The sequence below is a fragment of the Peromyscus californicus genome, unplaced genomic scaffold (genome assembly GCF_007827085.1).
Source record: "Peromyscus californicus insignis strain IS unplaced genomic scaffold, ASM782708v3 Scaffold_7__1_contigs__length_154581171, whole genome shotgun sequence".
Classification (NCBI taxonomy): domain Eukaryota; kingdom Metazoa; phylum Chordata; class Mammalia; order Rodentia; family Cricetidae; genus Peromyscus; species Peromyscus californicus.
In genome coordinates, this window is record NW_026294595.1 from 46001774 (window position 1) to 46021347 (window position 19574).

Below are 19574 nucleotides of genomic sequence, written 5' to 3' on the forward strand. Positions count from 1 at the left end.
GAGGGAGGAGGGGAGGAAATAATGGTAGTTTTACATGTTGCTCATGTGGATTGGAGCCAGCAGGTAGATAAGAGAAAAAGCCATTAAAATTAAAAAGGAGGAGGCAACATTTTCTATTTAAATATTCATTCATTCAAAATGCATTTATAAGTCTTTACAATATAGGTACCAGTGGAAAAGATATTAAAGGTTTTTTATGTTTATGGAGCTTGTATTCTGGTAATAGACTATTATATTATTATATACCTTTAAAATTAAGACAATTAAGACCACACAAAAACAAAAAGAATTGCAGGGCTAAATTACCATATCATTTATATGTAAATGATAAAACAGATTATAAGAAGAATGTCATTATTTATAATAAAACCCAAGAAGAATAGCACCACAGGAGTATACATTACAGCCTTGTATAAGAAGTACTTGAGGAAAACATTAAAATACTCTTGGAGGGCATCAAAGGCAAGTTGAACAAAAATGTTAATTAACTTTTCCATTAATTTAAGAAATAGGTGTAATCGTTTTACAAATAACAAAATGTTTATTTGCCCTTGTCTCAATTTTAGCTGTAAACAACAAAATACTTGTCATACAAATTCTTGTCACATAGAAATAGAAATACCTCTGAGTAAAATGTAGCACGTATTACTGAGGCATGGATAATAGACCAGTGGAAAAGCAGGGTGAGGTTTCAGTGGGGTCAGGGTGGAAGAGTGCTTTCAGGACATTGGGTGGCCATGTAGCATGTTAGAGTCCTGCTTCCCATAGAATACCAGTATATATTCAAAATGCACCCAGGGACTAATTATAATTTCTAATAATAATTCCAGAATAGATTGACGAATTCAAACATATTTTTAGTAAATACCTACATAGTTTTTTAAAAAGCAAATAATACTGTACTTTTAAAACAAATGATATATTGGCAAAAAAAAAAACCATTTAGAGTAGAGAAAAAATGTTTAATCACTCTAATCAATGAAGAAATCCTACAAATAAATTTAGAAAATGTTAATAAGTTAAAGGGGGATAAAACTAGGCAGAGCGTGAGCTTGTTCTTCATCTGGAAGCAAGGTCTGAGTGGTTTTAAACATGAACAATATTCTCCCATGACAAAGGGAAAATCAAAACTGCATTGAGAATCTGCTTTTCATGTATCAGACTGGAAGAGATGAGGATACATGGAGGCTTTAGGACATGAGTATTCTTTCTTGTAAGAATTTATAATAAAGTCAGTAAATTCTCAATATAAAAAAAAATCACAAAAGCGTAGACCCCTTGGAACGGCAGTTCTTAGTTCCAGGAACGAACCCCACCATTTGCTACAACGCACCAAGCTTATTGTTGTAGCGTTCTGAGACGTTTGGGTGCTACCAAAGTGTCTATCAGCAGGACAGACCAGAAAGGTGGAGTCTATCCTTACACTTCGGCGTTCTCTGAACTGATTTGGAACCTGTCCAAGACACATTATAAAAAGAAAAACCCAAGTCCAGAGCAAAGTCCACAGCCTGCAGTAATCTGTGTGGTTGGGTGGGGTGTAAGAATATGTATTCAGTTTGTTTATGCAAAATAACCCTGGCAAGAAAGGATTGTGGTTCCCTGTGGTCAAAGGAAGAGAGGAGACTGACCCAACAGGGACAGTGTTGGAGTTAGATGATTTTTAGTTTGTGATTTGTGAACCTTAGATCTTTTTTCTCTGACCACTAGTAAACTCAGATATAGAAGTTTTTTTTTCTGTCCCCAAGGTCCCACCTCCTTCCTGAGTTGTTCTTGTCTGTTTATGGTCGCTGCTGGAGACAGTGTTATTTTCTTCAACAGTGTAGGGACTAGTTAGGAACAAGAAATTCAGAGGCAAGGTAAGGAAGACAGTAGAGGGTAGTGAGGGTGAATATAGTCACAATACATTTTATATATATATATATGACTGTCAAATATTCGTTTTTATTGGATAGTAGTATAACCAATATATATTATAGGCAGTGACTCCCCCTGCCTCTCTCGTATTTTCAATTAAGAGAGACATAAAAGGAGATGGTGGATTCTCTCATTACCACTGAAAGGAACTCAGGCACATGCCCAACTGAAAGTTGGCAGGTTACATTTATAGGCACAAGATCAGAACACTTTGTAACTGGATGCCATTTGCTGTGGTTTAGGGGTATGTGTCTGTCTTAGTTGATTCAGGCTACTGTGATAGAATGCCGTAGACCAGGGACTTAAGCAGCAGATGGTTCGATTGCACATTTGTAAAGTTTGGTAAAGTCTGGAAGTGTGTGATCTGAGTGCCCATAGTGTCCATTTCTTGGGGTTTGTGAGGAGAGGGAATGATGGAGGGAAGGGGGAGGAAGAGGTGGGTGGAAGGACACAGTGGTGGCTGCAGCCAACAGCAATCAAGTGCTGTGGATATCACTGTCCAAATAAAATGCTGATTGGCCAGTGGCCAGGCAGGAAGGATAGGCGGGACAAGCAGAGAAGAGAATTCTGGGAAGTGGAAGGCTGAGGCAGAGAGACACTGCCAGCCGCCGCCATGACAAGCAGCATGTGAAGATGCTGGTAAGCTACGAGCCACATGGCAAGGTATAGATTTATAGAAATGGATTAATTTAAGATATAAGAACAGTTAGCAAGAAGCTTGCTACGGCCATACAGTTTGTAAATAATATAAGCGTCTGTGTGTTTGTTTTATAAGTGGGCTATCAGACTGCTGGGGCTTGGCAGACTCGGAGAGAAAACTCTCCAGCTACAATCAAGTCTCAGTATGAGAGCTCCGCCCTTGTGACCGAGCCTCTCCCCAATGGTTTCACTCCTCACTCAAAGGAGACCTTTTAACAGATGAATTGTGGGAGACGCAGACCTCTTGAGCTGCTGAAATGCTTTTAGGTCCTACGTGTACATTCTGTTCCAGCCTGGCCAGTGCGTCTTCTCCCTTCTTCCTTGTTGGCTATTTCCTCTCATCACCAGAACTAAAGTAAACAATAAATAATGGCCTGTAGCTCTCTTGGCCAGTTTCCTCTACAGTAGGTTCCCCTCTTGTGATTGTCAGGAAGAGGCTCTTCAACATGTTGAAGGGAGGAGAGAGAAAGAGACAGCTAACAGGTAGTAGTTTAACGTATGTTTTCACAGTCCTCGTAACAGTCCCCTGTGAGTTCATGAACCACCCTTGTTTGTATTGATAAAGAGACCAAGGCTCAGAATGGCTAGTGGGGTGAGGAATTGGGTCTTTTCCTTTTGTCTCAAGGTCACCTTGTCCTTTTCACCACGCTAGTCCCTTCGGTCATATGTCGTGGTAGGAAGACTAGATGTGTGGTGTGTGAAAGGGATGACAAAGGAAGAGAAGACGAGGAACCTGTGAAGAATGGGGCGAGAAGATGAGAGAGGAAGTGTGTGTGGTACCAGCAATGGCACCTTGGCTGATGCCTGTGGGGGTTTCCTGGGCTTTCTGTTCTTTCTACATTGTCTGTTTATAAGATATGTAGGTGTACCCTTTTTTCCTCTGAGAAAGTGAACTGCTTGTTGATGTCTCTGTAAATTCTTCCCTTGAAGGCTGATGGAACTGACTCAGCCAGCTGGCTGGCTCATCCTCTCTTGGTTGCTGGTTGCCTCATAAGAAGTATTTGCTGATAAGAAAATATGCAAGCACTGGGGCAAGATTCTTAGTTTTCTGTCCTGTTTCGGAATGAGGGATCTAGTTTTTATCTTTGTTCATGCCTCGAATGGATGGACAAGATTCTCAGTCCTAAATACCGAAATACCAGCAGGAGAAATTAGAGGGGAAAATCCAACCATATGTAACATAAACCTTGTAACTGGTGTAAGTGAAAAACGAATGGAAATGGTTTTTCTGGTGCCTTCTTTCGTAGCATCCCGATGAGAAGCGACTGGAAGGACTCTCCAAGCAGCTGGACTGGGATGTTCGGAGCATTCAACGCTGGTTTCGACAAAGGCGTAACCAGGAAAAACCCAGCACCCTGACCAGGTTCTGTGAGAGCATGTAAGTTAATTTCTTCCTAAGTTTCTAAAAGAAAAACCTGCCTGAGTCTTCATGCCAACTCAGATGTGGAAAACAACAGATGTTGGCAGACTCCAGCAGCCTTCGTAAAGCATGACACCTGGTGGAAAAATGGCTCAGGAAAATCTGAGGAAATGGTAGTTTGTAAGGGTTTGGGATTTCCAGTGTGGATTCAATAAATAAACTTCACTTCCTAATACATTTCCTTCAAGGAACTAGATGTGAAGGCCTGCCGTGGTGTTTCCAACCAGTCATCTTTGAAATATAGCACTGAAAGGCATTATTCCTACATTTTATATTCAGTAGACAGAATTTTATCAAGATGTATTTTCCACTAATAAAACTAAGATTTTTGGATATGTTAATCAAGGGAAAATAACAAAGTCCTGCATTCATAGGGATTTAAGAAATAGCTATGTTCTATTAATGTATGCATTTTAATGAGGCATTGCTTGACAGTAGGGGATATAATGAAAAGTCTCTTCTGTTTGCAAAATGTGCATTTCATGGCATGCAAACTATGTGCTAATAAAGTTGTTAAAAAGAATAAAAGACAAGGACTGGGCAGAAGGCTCAGTGAGTAACCTGAATGCAGATCCCCAACATTCATGTAAAAGCTGGGTGTGGCAGCATACAGCTGTACTGCTCCCACAGGGGAGGCAGAGCCTGGAGCCTCTCGGCCAACCAGCCTCGATGAATGGATGAGTTCCAAGTTGAATGAAAGACCTTGTTTCAAAAAACAAGGTGAAGAGTGGTTGAGGAAGTCACCTGCCAGACATCTATTTCTGGCCTCCACATGCATGCATAGGTACATAACCCACACAGATACTTCAGTACATGTGCACGCGCGTATAAACACACACACACACACACACACACACACACACACACACACACAAATAATAGAAGATGCACCATAATATCTTCAGATGGTGATATTGGGTACACTTAAGAAAAATCAAAGGATGATCTAAACATTGAGCATATCCGCAGCTAAGACGAGACTCTAACCCAAGAGTACAGGCCCCATGTGGACTTTATCTCATGGAATGTGGCCACTGCTGTGTCTTCAGCCCTTTCTCTGGGGAGCTTTGGCCTGACACCTAATTGTTTCAACAGTAGTGCTGTTGGAACAGCGCTTAGTCACAGCCCTTTCTATTTTGAATTAGAGTTGCATTTGCGTTTTTTTCAGGTTTGTCTTTCAATTAGCCAAAAAAGTAGTTTGACATTGCATGATTAAGACCGAGAGAATGAATGAGATACACAGAATCATACCATAAATTCCTGCAGCTGGGTAGATATGAAGAGAATAAATGGGATCATCAGGAGGGTAGGATATTTATAAAATCTCGGGTGGTGGGGAACAGCTAAGTAGATACAATCTGTGAACTGCTTCTCATACATAAACTTAGTAGCTGTTCTTGGCAGGGTTATGCATCTAGGCTGTGATCAGCCGCTGGAATTGCTCCTTGACTTGGTCTTTTGTGCCATTTCGAAGGACCTGGACTCCATCACTGACCGTGAGTCTGAGAGGGAGTCAAGTTGCACTGTAGTGTGTGCTCTAGGTCACCTGCTCTCTCCCCCTGGTCCAACTCACTTCTCTGGTAGCACAGTGTAGCCTCTTCTGTAACTGATCTTATCATAGTTTTCTTCTTAAACACAAATGTGTCTAGGCCACAGTAACCTGGGGATCTTGTTCAGGTGCAGAGTGTGAGTCCCTGTGTGTGGCTAGGCAGCTGAGGTTCTGCGTCTTTAACAGGTCCGTGGCTGCTGGTGGTGCCCCTGGTTCATGCACCACATTTGAAGCAGCAGTCTCCACTAGATTCATGTATGTGTCTTTCCTTAGCTTCACTTCTTCTTGACCTGTGTACCCCAGTGGACTTTGATGTTACGTTTAGTTAGAAATATTTCTAAATGAGTCCTAGAGGTGTGGCGATGTGCAGGCACAATGGAGAGGGAGGGCAACATGTAAAGCATATGTTAGGATCTCTACCCATAGTATTATCGTTCGTATCTGTGTCAGACAGATACGACCTAAGTAGGTGTGTCCATGGTCCACATTAAATAATAGTCAGATATGTGTGTTAAATGATTGATGTCAACAGTCAGGGACTAAAGATCCAAACAGGGAGATCAGTTGGAGGCATGTGGGCCTTCCTGAGATGACCACTGGGTCAGGCTACCACTTGGTCCATGTGCATGACCCAGTGATGATGACCTCTTGTTGGACACTGTTGTTGACTTCTAAGTTGGCAGTAGTTCTGTCTTGCCAAGAACTGTTTTTCGCATTCTTCCTGTGGATTCTAATGCATTTCTTCTCCAGACCTAGTCTCCAACTGCTTTCTTTTCTTACTCTACCTTATTCTTGCCAGAAATCATTTCCTCTCAACAACTGCTTCCTAAGCCATATGTGTTGCCCAGTGCAGATATTTCTACCAAGATATCATTCTGCTCTCTGCAGCATCTTGTTTTGCTACTATGATAACTCCCAAACATCCTTCTAAAATATCCCATCCCTACAGCCTGTTGCTTTAAAACTTTGATGATTTTTCTACAACTGAAGGTTTAGTATTAGGCTTCTTACCCTGATAAACAGATTCTAGCCTTAGCTTGTTGGAGGTCAGTCCAAATGACCCCTTTCTTCCATAGGACTGGGCTTTTATTGCCCACATCTTACTCACATACCTAATGCAATACTCCTAGCCTAGAATACCTACTACTTCTGTTGCCCTTCTGTCCCTTACCAACTCCTCAAATCCTAGGCACAGACCAAAGTATAGCCTGACTCATGGGCTTGGACTGAGCACTACTTCTTTCAAATTCTCAGAACACTTAGTGCAATTATTGATGTTTAAAATTGGAATCTCCTCCTGCTTTGTGTGATGACTTAACTGTTCTTAATCTCTTAGATGTATCATAACAGACAGTTAAAGAGCACAAAGACCACACACATTCTTCTTAGCCTTTCCCACAATGCAAAGACTCTACCAAATACTAACTGATGATGGTTTAAAATAGCACTCTTCTGGAGAGAGTCACTGATCTCTGATCTCAGTTACTACATGGCCCCACAGCTGAAAAATGCTTGCTACATACTAGCCTAGTGTAAATATTTTTTTGCAAATTTTCCAACTCTGGAAAACTGGATGGAAATTTCAAAGACAGAAATTCTAAGAGCTGGGTGCATAGTATAAGCCTATAGATCCAATTAGTCAGGAAGTTGGTGTGAGGGGGTTTCTTAAGTCTGTGGAATAAAGTGAGATCCCTATCTCAAAACAAACAACAAACCAAAAAATTCAAAGGAAAAGATGAAGTGGTGAAGGAGAATGTGGAGAGAATACTGTGAGGGATAAAGTAGAATTACATTGGTCATGTGTGCACATGAGTTTTTATCTGTAAAATAATGATTTAGAAGAATAGTTGTCAAACAGGGAAGCTGTACTGATTGGTTTTTTGTCAACTCAACACAAGATAGAGTCACCTAGGAAGAGGGAATCTCAAGGAATTGCTTCAATCAGACTGACCTGTGGGCATGTCTGTGGGACATTTTATTTGGTTGATGTGGGAAGGTCCAGCCCACTGTGGGCAGTGCCATCACTGGACAGGTAGTCCTGAGTTATGTATGAAGCAGGCTGAGCCATCCATCCATGGATAACAAATCAGTAAGCATTCCTTCATGGTCTCTGTGCTGGATAGTTTCATGTCAACTTGACACAAGCTGAAAGTCATCTGAGTGGAGGGGACCTCAGTTGAGAAAATATCTCCATAAGATCTGGCTTTAGGCAAGCCTGTAGGGCATTTTTAATTAGTGATTGATGGAGGAGGGTCCAGCCCACTGTGGGTGGTGCCATCCCTGGGCTGGTGGTGTAAGAAAGCAAGCTAAGCAAGCCATGGGAAGCAAGCCACTAAGTCGCACTCTTCTGTGGCCCCTGCATCAGCCTCCAGGTTCCTGCCCTGCTTGAGTTCTTGTCTTGACTTCCTTTGATGACGAACTGTGATGTGGAAATGTAAGCCAGATAAATGCTTTTCTCTCCAAGTTGCTTTGGTCATGGTGTTTCATCATGACAATAGCAACCCTAACTGATTTAGTTCCTGCCTCCAGGTTCCTGCCTTGACTCTCCTCAATGATGAATTGTGATTGGGAAGGATAAGTCAAATACCATGGAAGTCAAATATCATTTCCTATACAAGTTGCTTTTGGTCAGTATTTTATCTTAGCAACAGAAAGCAAACTAAAACAGATTGGTATCAGGAACATGGAGTATTGCTGTAATAGATTTGACCATGTTGTTGGGAGAAAGCTTAATTGGGCTATTTTGTGGGGGCTTGGAAGATAATACTGAGAGAAATGAAGATGATGAAGATCTGGCTTGTTAAGTTTCAGATGAGAGTTTGAGAGTCAGTCCCTCAAAAGACTCTATCGTGTTGTGTGTGTGATATGTTTAAATTAAGAATCTGGTTTCTGGTCCACTGGGAATAAAAATTTAACTCTGATTAACAGGAGACCAATACCACTGAAAGTGAAACCTTTGCTTTGGTGAAACATTCAATGCTGGTTAGCTGGGATTGAGAAATCATCTACGATGAATAAGGGACCAACATCATTGAGAAGTCTGGGAAGTGTTTCCTGAGGATCAGCACACAGAAGCTGTGATCCAGTGGGGGAGCCAAGGCTATATCTCAAGCTGGTATTAGAACTTGGAAATGTGTGAGAGTCTCCCACATGATGATAGTTTTGAAGGAGTCAGAGTAGCTAAGACTCAGCACCATGCAGGGTTGGAATCCCTATAGAGAGACCTATAGGAGGCCATTGCTGAAGGTACATCCTCAGTTACAGTGGAGCCCCAGGGAATGAAAGGGTAATAGAGAAAGGCTGAAGCATGGTACCCTAAGAAGCCAGGAGACCACTGATGAAGATGTAACCTCAGCTGCAGCAGAGACTAGTGTTTTGGAGATTCTGGGACGATGAGATGATTGCCAAGGATAGTGGAAGTGTGGAATGAACCAGCCTGAGCCTACAAGACAAACTTTGTGTGCTGTAGATTCCAAAGCTAGAGAAATGGAGGTATCCAAGCCTGTTACACTCCAGAAGATCAAGAGTGAGTCCTTAACACCTGACTGAACTTTTTACACTTTTTGACTTCAGTTTTGCTTCGATCTGATTGTCATAGTGTTGTTTCTTCCCTTTTAGAACTAAAAAAATATGTAGCTTACTTTGCAGGAGCCCACAGCTAAGAGATGTGATACTTTTAATTAGGCCAACTTAGACTTTCAAACTGTTGAAAAATTTAAGACTATGGGATTTAAAAAGCTGGATTGTATTTTATATTGGGATATTGGGGACAAACAACAAAGGAAAGGTTATGGCTGAACAGTGATGAGTTTGTGTGCTAAGTTGACAAGGGGTCAGTCAGTTGTGTTGGTTATTTTTTTCAACATCACACAAACTAGAGTCACCTAGGAAGAGGGGACATTAGTTGAGGATGCCTCTATCAGATTGTCCTGTGGACAGACCCATGGGCCATTTTATTGGCTAATTGTTGGTGTGGAAGTGTCCAGCACACTAAGGGCAGTGCCACTCCAGGGCATGTGGTCCCGGCTTATATAAAAAAGCAGGCTGAGAAATCCATGGAGAGAAACCCAGTAAGCAGAGTTCCTCCGTTCCCTCTACTTCCCTTCCTGTCTCCAAGTTCCCGCCTTGGCTTCCCGCCATGATGGATTGGAAAGAGTAAGCCAAATAAACCCTTTCCTGCCCATGTTGCCTTGGTCGGTATTTTGTGTCAGCAACAGAAAGCAAGAACAGACATGTTTTATCACCTAGTGAGTGTTCCAAATGGATGTGCCAGGGTGTTTACCTCAGGGTGTTTAGACATGTTTATTTTAGAATATGTGTCCCATGTGCAAAAACATTCTCATTCATCTCCCTTCCCTAATCGGTCTCCTGGTTGAGAGAAAAGAAATGGTGGCTATTCAGCAGGCCTAAAACCACGTTAGAGAGCCAGAGAACACAAATTTTCTGATTTCAGATCATGGGGATATATAATATATATGGATAATAATAAAAATAATGGATTATATATAATGTATATATAATCTGTAATTTTCTATTAAATAAGCTTTTAGTTAAGAAAATGTGGACTCCCTTCAGAGAATAATTGTGTTTTGTTTTCCATCAGTATGAGGTAGCACTGATGTGCCTGCTGAATAATGCTGTACACACTAATGGTGAGATGATGAGGCCGGTGTCTAGCTCACCCACTTAATGCACCTAGACGGAGTAGAAGTTCTCCAGCGAGTAATGCACAGAAACACGGATATTCCTCCCTTACTTGAAGCAGGCCCTCACAGCTGTATCGGCTTTGATAACTATTTCTTCCCAAAGCCTTTGAATCTTTACTGACAATTGAAATAGAGGTGTTGTTGTTTTGTTTTGTTTGTTTTTTGTAAGAGAATAAAGAATTTATAAAAGAAGATTATCATGTGAGACATTTTAGAAGAGCTGGTGCTGATTGGGATGAATGAAAACTGCCACCATTCTCTGAAAATTAAGAGAGTTATATGTTTCATCTTCTGGACAGTATGACGTGGCATGTCTTTGGGGAATCGGAAAGAGGCAGGGGTAAGATGTTAGTGTCAACAGCCTCCCTGTCATTGGCACCCAGCACCTGTCTTCAGCATTCCTCAATGTCATGGAGCACATTTACTGGCCCATGTCAGAGTCAGTATCCTATGTGGCTTTCATTTAAGCAGTCTGTAATTGGTTGGCAGGACGAGCTTGCCATGTGATAACTTTAAAATGTAGGGTCAAAAATAATCATGCATCAAAGATTAGTGATAATTTCCTCAGACTGAACTTTTCTCCACATGGCCCTGAAGAATGGAACTTAGGTTCTAGGAGATGACGCCTGAGACTCCCTTTAGGAATTCTGTCTCAGAATTAATATACATGGAAACCACCCCCAAATGCAGCCATGTTTGGATGGTACTCTGTAGTGGCAGAGTCTTGAAGTTGTGACCTTGTTCTTCAAAGAAGCCCTGTGGTTTTCTTAATATCTAATTCCGCTGGATTTGGGAGAGCGTGCCAGTGATAATGAAGGCTTAATCAGTTGCCTTCATGCCATCAATTTGGTCACTGTGAGTGAAATTGCTATTTTATTTGGATAAATGAATAGTGCTGTCTTGTGACCTTAAAGAGGAAATGGAACTAATAATTGGGGTGGAGGAACGGGAGGCGAGTTGCCCGGGAAACAAGTAGCCAAGGCTCTTAGACCCTTTAATTTCAGATCGTCCAACCACATCATGTGGTAAATACCTTTACCAAGTTTTCATAACCAAATATTTGTTTGCAAATGAGCACCTCAACAAAATATCTGTAAACTATTTCCCTATCTTCCTAATTCTAGGAAGAAGCAAATTTTACCAGAGGAAAAAACTCAGAATTGCTTTTACATCAACGTCTTTTTAAAAAATTTACTGACAAAACTGGCAGTTTCTTTCTGACATAGGATCTTGTGATGCCCATGCTGGCTTTTAGTAATGAATGCAGTTATTTTTATTGATTGTGGATGGTGGTGTGGTGCCGTGTATAATGTGTGCCTATTTGTAGAACCCAAAGGATACTTACCCTGTGAAGACAGGCTCTCTTCATTGGCCTGGCGCTCACTGAGTGTGTGTTTCTGAGTCTGCCTGTCTCTGCTTCCCTGGTGTTGGAATCATAATGGTGTGCCACATGGCCGGCATTTTTTATGTGGATACTAGGGATCCAAACCCAGCTTCTCCAGCATTTTGCCAGCTAAGCTGTGTATCCAGCCCACCAATGCAGTTTTTGTTGTTGTTGTTGTTGCTGCTTTGTTTTGTTTTTGTTTTTGTTTTTTTTACAGATGGAGTAAGAAATTGTTATGGTCTAGAACAATAGTGTCTTTCTTTCTTTCAGTATTGGGATATAGGCTCAGCAGTGTTTAGATACTGATTCCGAGTCTGAACAAAATCTGATCACACAGTTGGAATCTTTGTTCTTGAAAAACACAGAATTGAGCTATATTGCTGCTTTTGTGATGGTGGGAGTGACTGTCCACAAACAAGAAACAGCCCCTGGGTTGCTCCGTACCATCACCCAAAATACATAGATGCCTAATCACTTCTCGGTGCATGCTTTCTGCCACTGTTGGACACTGTTATTTAAATACTTTATAACCTGTGGGTTGCATTCGGGCCAGCTTTGGTTTAGGAGTCAGAAGTCAGCAACCATCATGTAAGTAGCTGGAAAGGAAACCAGCATGGCCTTCATCATAATTACAATTCTGCCATTGTGGTTCCAAAGTAGCTGGAGACAGTACAAATGGGAATAGCTGACTTCCAAGAAAACTTACTTTATTGAGATTGAAATTTGAATATATCATTTTCATATTATGAAGTATTAGGTTTTTAAAGCCCTTTCAGCCATTAAAAAAATGTAAAACTCTGCTAAGCCTTTGGACCATACTGAAACAGATAGCTGGCTGGATTCAGCACGGTGGCTCATTGTTTGCTACGCTCTGCCTTGGGATCGTAAAATTATACTGGTATTTCTTTTGGCATTCCAAGACAGACAATGTGGTCCCCCAATGTCTGGCATAGTCACCTTCCAGAGTTCCCGTACCATAGTAACATCAGAACACATCTGGAATTGGATGTCCGTTACCAGTATTCCTGGAACATGGTGTCTTGAGGTAACATAGCTACATTTAGCCCAGCTGGCACTTATTGAAGCTTTAGTGTCCTCACTGTGGTGTTACTCTCATGGTGTAGTAGCTCACAGACAGTATACCGTTCTCCTTAGACTTTGACTTCAAGCCTTACTTCTTCTTTCTATTCTAGACCTGCAGTCTGTAATAAAGTCAACTCAGCCTTTCCATTGGGATCCGGCCCCTCACATTCCCCATGCCATATGGCCAGGCGTCTCACTCATGTGTACTGGCTAATTGCGAAAAAACAGACTTCTGCTAAAAATATCAGACAAGGCATACCTTGGTCAGTTGGCTGCATATTTAATACATTTGTGCTCTGCTTATATTTGGTCCATTGGTTTCACTTTAGATTCTAAATTTATTATGGTCTTTTTGATACTAATTTTCAAGTAATTGTATGCAACACGGAGCTAGATGAAGACAAAGAAGAGGAATAATCAAATTTATTAAGGCTAATATTCATAATGAATGTTTACCCACCAGTTTTTAAGCCCATAAACCATTTCTCCTTCTGTTTTATCTATTTTAAAATATATTTATTTATGATTTAGAATGGTCCTGAAGTCATATAACCAATTTTGAAGGGTTATAAAAGTATGTATAGTATTCATTAAAAATTAGGAGAAATTACTCAAAAGCCTGTCGTCCAGAAATAAGAATTTATCATTTAATACTTCCATAGTCTCATAGTTCATCCATGTGTCCACACAAATATACATGACAGGCAGTGCTGTGGATGTGTGTTTAGTAGACTGGTACCCACAGCCAGATGGCAGATCTGGGAAGGAAAGGAGGAGAGTGGGCTGCCCATCGGCCAGTTCAGTGGCCCTCAGTTCTCCCTGTGCATCCTGGTGCTGTACCTGTGTTTCGAGAACTGTGCTTGAGTGAGCTTTTTATAGAACCTACCTTGTCAGACTGCCCAAAGAAGGCTGCCAAAGCATCATATCCTTGCAAGTGTTACAGCTCTGGAGGGAAAGGTACCATGACTGTCGGAAGTCAGGCTATACCTACAGTTGTGAAGGGAAGGTATCCTGGGTACCTACAGCTGTGAGGAGAAAGGAATCCTGACTGTGGGGAGGTCAGGCTATTGCCAGAAGCTGTGTTTTGGTGGGGATGGTCTCCCCACAGGATGTGGCAATCCTGCTCCTCTCTGAGCAGCTGGCCTCTGCTCCACGCTGCTAAGAGAGTTTCCCAGCAGAGGTGTCTGTGGCTTCTCTGCTCCACTCCACTATGGAATCTCTCAGCAGAGACTCTGCTCCACTGTGGCAAAAGAAGGTCTTCACCCAAAACTCTTTCAAGAGATTTATTTGGGAAGAAGGAATCCAGGAGAGTGGCTCCCTCTGCCAGGCTGGAGAAGGGCAGCTGCCAACTGAGCAGGCACAGGGCTTCTCAGGGGTAGAGTTTTTCCAGGGAGAAGATTTTCAGGGTGAGAATTGGTCAGATTTCAATCTCTGAGCTTGATTGGTTGGTTTCCTGCTCAGGGATTGGTTGGTTTCCTGCTCAGGGATTGGTTTTGTTTCTCTGGCTCTGATTTCAGGGCCAAAGTGTGTTTCTTTCACTGGTCCTTTTTAACCTTTTGGCTCTAGTTTCAGGGTTAGGGTGTGTTTCTTAAACTGGCTTTGGTTCCAGGGCCAAAGTGTGTTTCTTTGGCTCTGGTATCAGGGTCAGGGTGTGTTTCTTTGGCTCTAAGTATATTTCTTTCACTGGCTCTGGTCTCAGGGTCAGAGTGTGTTTCTTTGGTTCTGGTTTCAGGGCCAAAGTGTATTTCTTTCATTCACTGGCTCTGTTTTCAAGGTCAGGGTGTGTTTCTTTGACTGACTCTGGTTTCAGGGTCAGGATGTATTTCTTTGGCTGGCCCTTTTACCCTGCAGTCCTGTTCTTTATCTTCAGGATCTGTGAGTCACCTACCTCCAAATGACGGCGCAGTCATTTGTGTGTTGATGTGGTATACCCATCCTTACAAATGGCCTCATAATGTAAAGTTGCATGACAGAGCAAAATAACATAAGTCATAATAAAATTTCATCAATGATATGCTGAAAAATGTAGACATCTAATAAAAATAGCAGCCCAGTTTCTCACATATTAACTGATTAAGAAATACTCAACTGCTGTAATAACTAAGACGCTTTTGCTTGGAAAAGTCCTTGGGTTTGCTTGTTGATGTTGGCATTTTGGTCTGCCCAGGCTGCCATAAGGAAATACCACAGATTGAGTGGGTTGAGCAGAAATTATTTTGTCACAGTTCTGGAGGCTGGAAGTCTGAGGTCAAGATTTCATTGAGTTTGGTTTCTCTCAAATTTTTCCTTGGCCAGTGTTTTGAGGAACTTCTCTCTCTCTTCATAAAGACACCAATCAAACCAACCAGGGTCCTATCTGTATGACTCCATTTAGCCTTGGCTATCTTAAATGCTAGCTACAAAGGCACTCACACTAGGAGCTAGGGCTTCACCAAATGAAGTTGGGAGGTACGCTGGTCAGACAATGAGAGTATAGGAAAGATCACAGACTATGAGCTGCTGCGAGGTGATCAAAGGAGGTTATCTGCAACATCCAGTGGATGTGATGTGGATACATGGGCGGATGCATGGGTGGATGCATGACTGTGCATTCCTGGGTGTATGAGTGACTGTGCATACATGGGTGGATGCATGTGTGCGTGTGCGTGCATGCGTGCATGTATTCCTAAGCCCCTCTGCTCTGCACAGTGCAAATTGCTTCACTCCTCTAGTGGTTTTTTTTGTTTTGTTTTGTTTGTTTTTTTGTTTTTGCAGAGGAAGTCATACAGAAGCAAATATGAAATTCATGTTAATACTCACACGGGCAGAAATATTCTCACAAGCCTCACAGAGAAACTGATGAAACAGTGGAGTGGTAATGAGGTGAGATGTGGAGCCAGGCAGTCTGAATCCAGCCTTCTTTTAAATAAAACCACGTGGGATGTTTGGAAAAATAGTTTGGCAACCCTACGCCTATTTATTCATAAAATGTGTATTAATAGTGGCTAGCGCATACAGTTGTTGGGTTCATATACAGAGGTGTGTTGTACCTACTAAGAATGTAGGGATTGTGAACTACCTTTAATGTTACATATTTTCTGCATTAGTAAAGTCTAGAAAATGTGTAAAGTAGCAAATAGCTGTTACTCTTTCAAAGCTAACCCTACCAGTGGGCTCCTTCAGAGCCATGACTACCTCTCTTAGAAGAGATCGCTCTAGTCATGTTGTTTTAGGGAGGAGAGATTCAAGGAGATGCAAGGACAGCAGGCTTTCAGTTTACAAAGAAGCTCTTATATTCTGTGGAAGCCAAGGAGGCAGAATCAGCGTGCATCTGCAGAACTATTGACTGGGGCATTACACACACACATGAGAAAAAAAGATACAAAACCAATGTGAGACCAGAGCCTAGGGACCATTGGCTTGCTGCTGTGCAAGAATATGACAGAAATGGATGAAAAAAGGTGTCCTACTTCAGCAGGGAGTGATGCCTGCTGTGTGTGCAGAAGCCAAGGCTTTTGAAGCACCACATGAGAAATGTCAGAACATGCAGTGAATATCTTTGAACCACGGAGGTTTAAAATCTGCCCGAGTGATTCTGAAAGGACACAGTTTGCCTCTACCAGAGGGGAGGAGCAAAGCCTGGTGCCCAGTGGCTCTGGCCTCAGTGAAGCCTCATCTGCTATGGCAGGACAGTGTGATGGGCCTTAGCAGGTCAATGTGGCTCCAGGAGACAGGTGCCCAATGTTTAACGTGATCAGTGTCAGTCCTGGAGGCTGAGGTAGCAGTGCTCTGGAACAAATATGAGGGTAGACACCAGATGCAGCTGGTTCAGGTTCTTGCTCAAGCTGTGTTACCTTGGTGAATCAATTCACTCCAGCAGATGCTGCTGGTACAAAGGGGTAATGATAAACTACCGGTTAGAGGATGGCCCTGGGAACAAATGAGATAGGGTACGTGTCGTGTGCACGGTGCTGTGTCTGCTTCCCTTTCCACTGGGCTCACAAAGCTGAGTGAGCAGACATTTCACAGGGGCAATGAATTCTACACACCCCAGACTACTAGCCATAACTATATATAACTATGTAACTCGTGTGTGTGTGTGTGTGTGTGTGTGTGTGTGTGTGTGTGTGTGTGTACATATATATCCTATAATAACCTCTTCTTCAGTACCTCATTGTTGCTATCGTCTTAGTTATTCTGAATTTTGTATCCTAATTTGCCATCAGGAAAAGTGTGGCAAGCCAAACTTGGTGGCACTTTTTTTTGTTAAACGTAGACTATACCTCTTTTCAAATTTTATTTAATTTTCTGTGTATGGATATTTTGCCTCCCTGTACATCTGTATACTATGTGTATGCCTAGTGTTCAGGGAGGCCAGAGAGGGTACTGAATTCCCCTGCAACTGGAATTACAGAGGGCTTTGAGCTGCCGTATAGGTGTTTGGAATCGAGCCTGGGTCCACTGAAAGAGCAGCCAGTGCTCTTAACCACGGAGCCATCTCTCCAGTCCTGAAGCACTTATTTTTAATCCCCATCTTTAGGAGGCAGAGTCAGGAGGACAGTAAATTTAAGGTCAGCCTGGCTACACAGTGGATTTGAAGAAAGCCTGGGATACATGGCAAAATCCTATCTCAAAGCAGCAACAACAAAACCAAATATCAATACAAGAAAAAGAGAGATAATTACATTTTGTGTTGTGGGGAAGGAGGCTCTTTGTGACTCCTTCTCAGCTTCTCCTTGCCGGGGGCAGACGGTTTATGTTTCAGTATTTAGTTCCCTTCTGGCTGTTCATTGTCCTCTGTGATTAGCTCGTGGTGACCATATTCCCATTGGGGGAGGCAGCCTAGAGTCCTTAAAGAATCCTCAGTCGCTGCTGATGTGACTGATGGTCTTCCAAGTTGGCAGATGCAACTTTACGCCCGAGGTTTGAGTCCAGTCCCTAGTAACTGAGTAAGGGGTGACTGTAGAGCTATATAAGATAGTGGGTGGGGGATGGGCATTTCGACTGAGAAATAGGGCGCACAGCTAGTTCTCAAATGGGAGGATTTGGGCAGATTCTAGATGGTTGTAGGGGAGATGGGTTAGATTATTCATGGGTCCCTCCAAATTTAAGTTTCTGGTAAACCTTCCATATGATAAGAAATTTAACTAAGAGAATCAGGTGTACCACTTTCATTTTAAATTCAAAATGAACTGTTGACAGTATGTGCAAAGCTATTGTGATTTGAAAGCACTAAATATGTCAGAAGGAGAATTATTTTAACATAGTCTGCTGCTGCTTCTCTCTGTATGGTATCTTAGCAGATATTCAGCGTAAGGTTAGGGGTGCTGTTCTGCAGGCCTGCTGTGCCCAAGGCTATTGGTGCAGGCACACACATGCTTGCTTACATCATCATAGTCTGGTTAGGGTTAACAGAACTGACATTAAAGCCCACACCTCAACTGTGCTGCCTAATTTGTGATGTTTCTGCTAATAACTCCTCTATTTAGTCAGGTATAATGAAATCACAAGCTTTTGGCTTTAGTGTCATCTGGCAGTCTCTTATAGATACAACGGGCACTTAATGGTTGTCTGAGTCTTCCGTCTTGGAAAGAGGAGAGAAAGAGATACTCACTGAAGCTGGCTGAAGATGTGGTGAGGTCTTTAAATTGAACCAGCACCCTGGTGTAAGACGTTAGGTGTCCAGAGCCCCTCTTACCCATGAGGGAACTGGGGAGGAAGTGGCACACTGACTGTTAGCTCCCAGGTGCCATAGCTTGGATTTGTAGCCAGCTCTTCCTAAATTATTTCTCCTGTACAGGGTTAAGGATGGCTCTGGAGCCCTATACGGAGTTGTGAGTAGAGCGGGTACAGAGAAGGGGTGGTGCAGAGCTTATCTGCTTACAGTGGATTCCTTCCCCCCATCAAGGTGATGAAACCCTACCGGGAGAGCCTTAGCTTTCTTCTTGCCATACCCATAGGACGTTTGCTTTACAGGGCTGGTGGCTGATGACCTCCTCATTCCTTGTGTCCATCTGTGCATATGTTAAATATGCTTGAGTCCTGGGTCCTGAGGCTGTGCCTTACTTAACCTTTTCATTCCCATGACTCAGCACAATGCCTGGACTTATCAAGATTCCAGTAAATATCTATAGTGTGAGACAGTTATTTGGACTTCAGGAACTGCTTTGAACCTTTGGGGACTGGCAAATTGACTTTAATTGGAGAAAGCTTGAGTTCCAGGGAAGGCTGGTGGGGGAGGGGGGAGCCATAGGGAGGGCTTTCTGTTTGAGGATGATAGTGGTAGATAGAGAGTAGAGAATGCCCTGGAAGGTGCAAAGGCTGCCGCAGGGAGCGGAAATCATGATGTGCTCATTTGTGCAACTCTAGTCAGCATGGAGAAGAGTGAGCAAGGACAGACAAAAGGCAGCTGAGCCCTGCTTGACCAGCTCAGACTGTCCTCTCGATACTGAGGGCCACCTGCTCTTCTGCTTCAGTGTTACCATTTGGCCTGCTTTCATAGAAATGCCATGGTTACTGAGTGTGGCTCACTTAAGAACACAGTCGGTTTTGTGTTATCTGATAGCAACCTGTGACTGAGCTCGAAATATTTTCTTATAAAAGCATTTTGCTCACTAAACATAAATCTTTCTCTAATAGACATGTAATGGTGATTTTGAGTAGGTGGCTTCCTGAACTCCTGTGGTCTTCCAGCCTCTTCTGAAGTAAGACGGGACTATCACAATACAGAGAATTGGCACGGTGCTCCTCCACACCCCAGAAATTATATGCCGTAGACACTGACAGCTCAACATCAAAAGGTCAAGAAAATAAAGCTAAATTAATTTATCATCTTTCTAT

The 19574-nt window shown here is 42.4% G+C and overlaps 1 protein-coding gene across 1 annotated transcript in view; it reads left to right on the top strand.

Moving 5' to 3' along the window:
* Window positions 1–19574, top strand: part of Cers6 (ceramide synthase 6) — a 252558-nt gene that overhangs the window by 72627 nt on the left and 160357 nt on the right. Inside the window, exon 3 of the mRNA XM_052722441.1 lies at window positions 3861–3991. Coding sequence (XP_052578401.1) covers window positions 3861–3991 — 131 coding nt within the window. The remainder of the gene's footprint in view (window positions 1–3860; window positions 3992–19574) is intronic.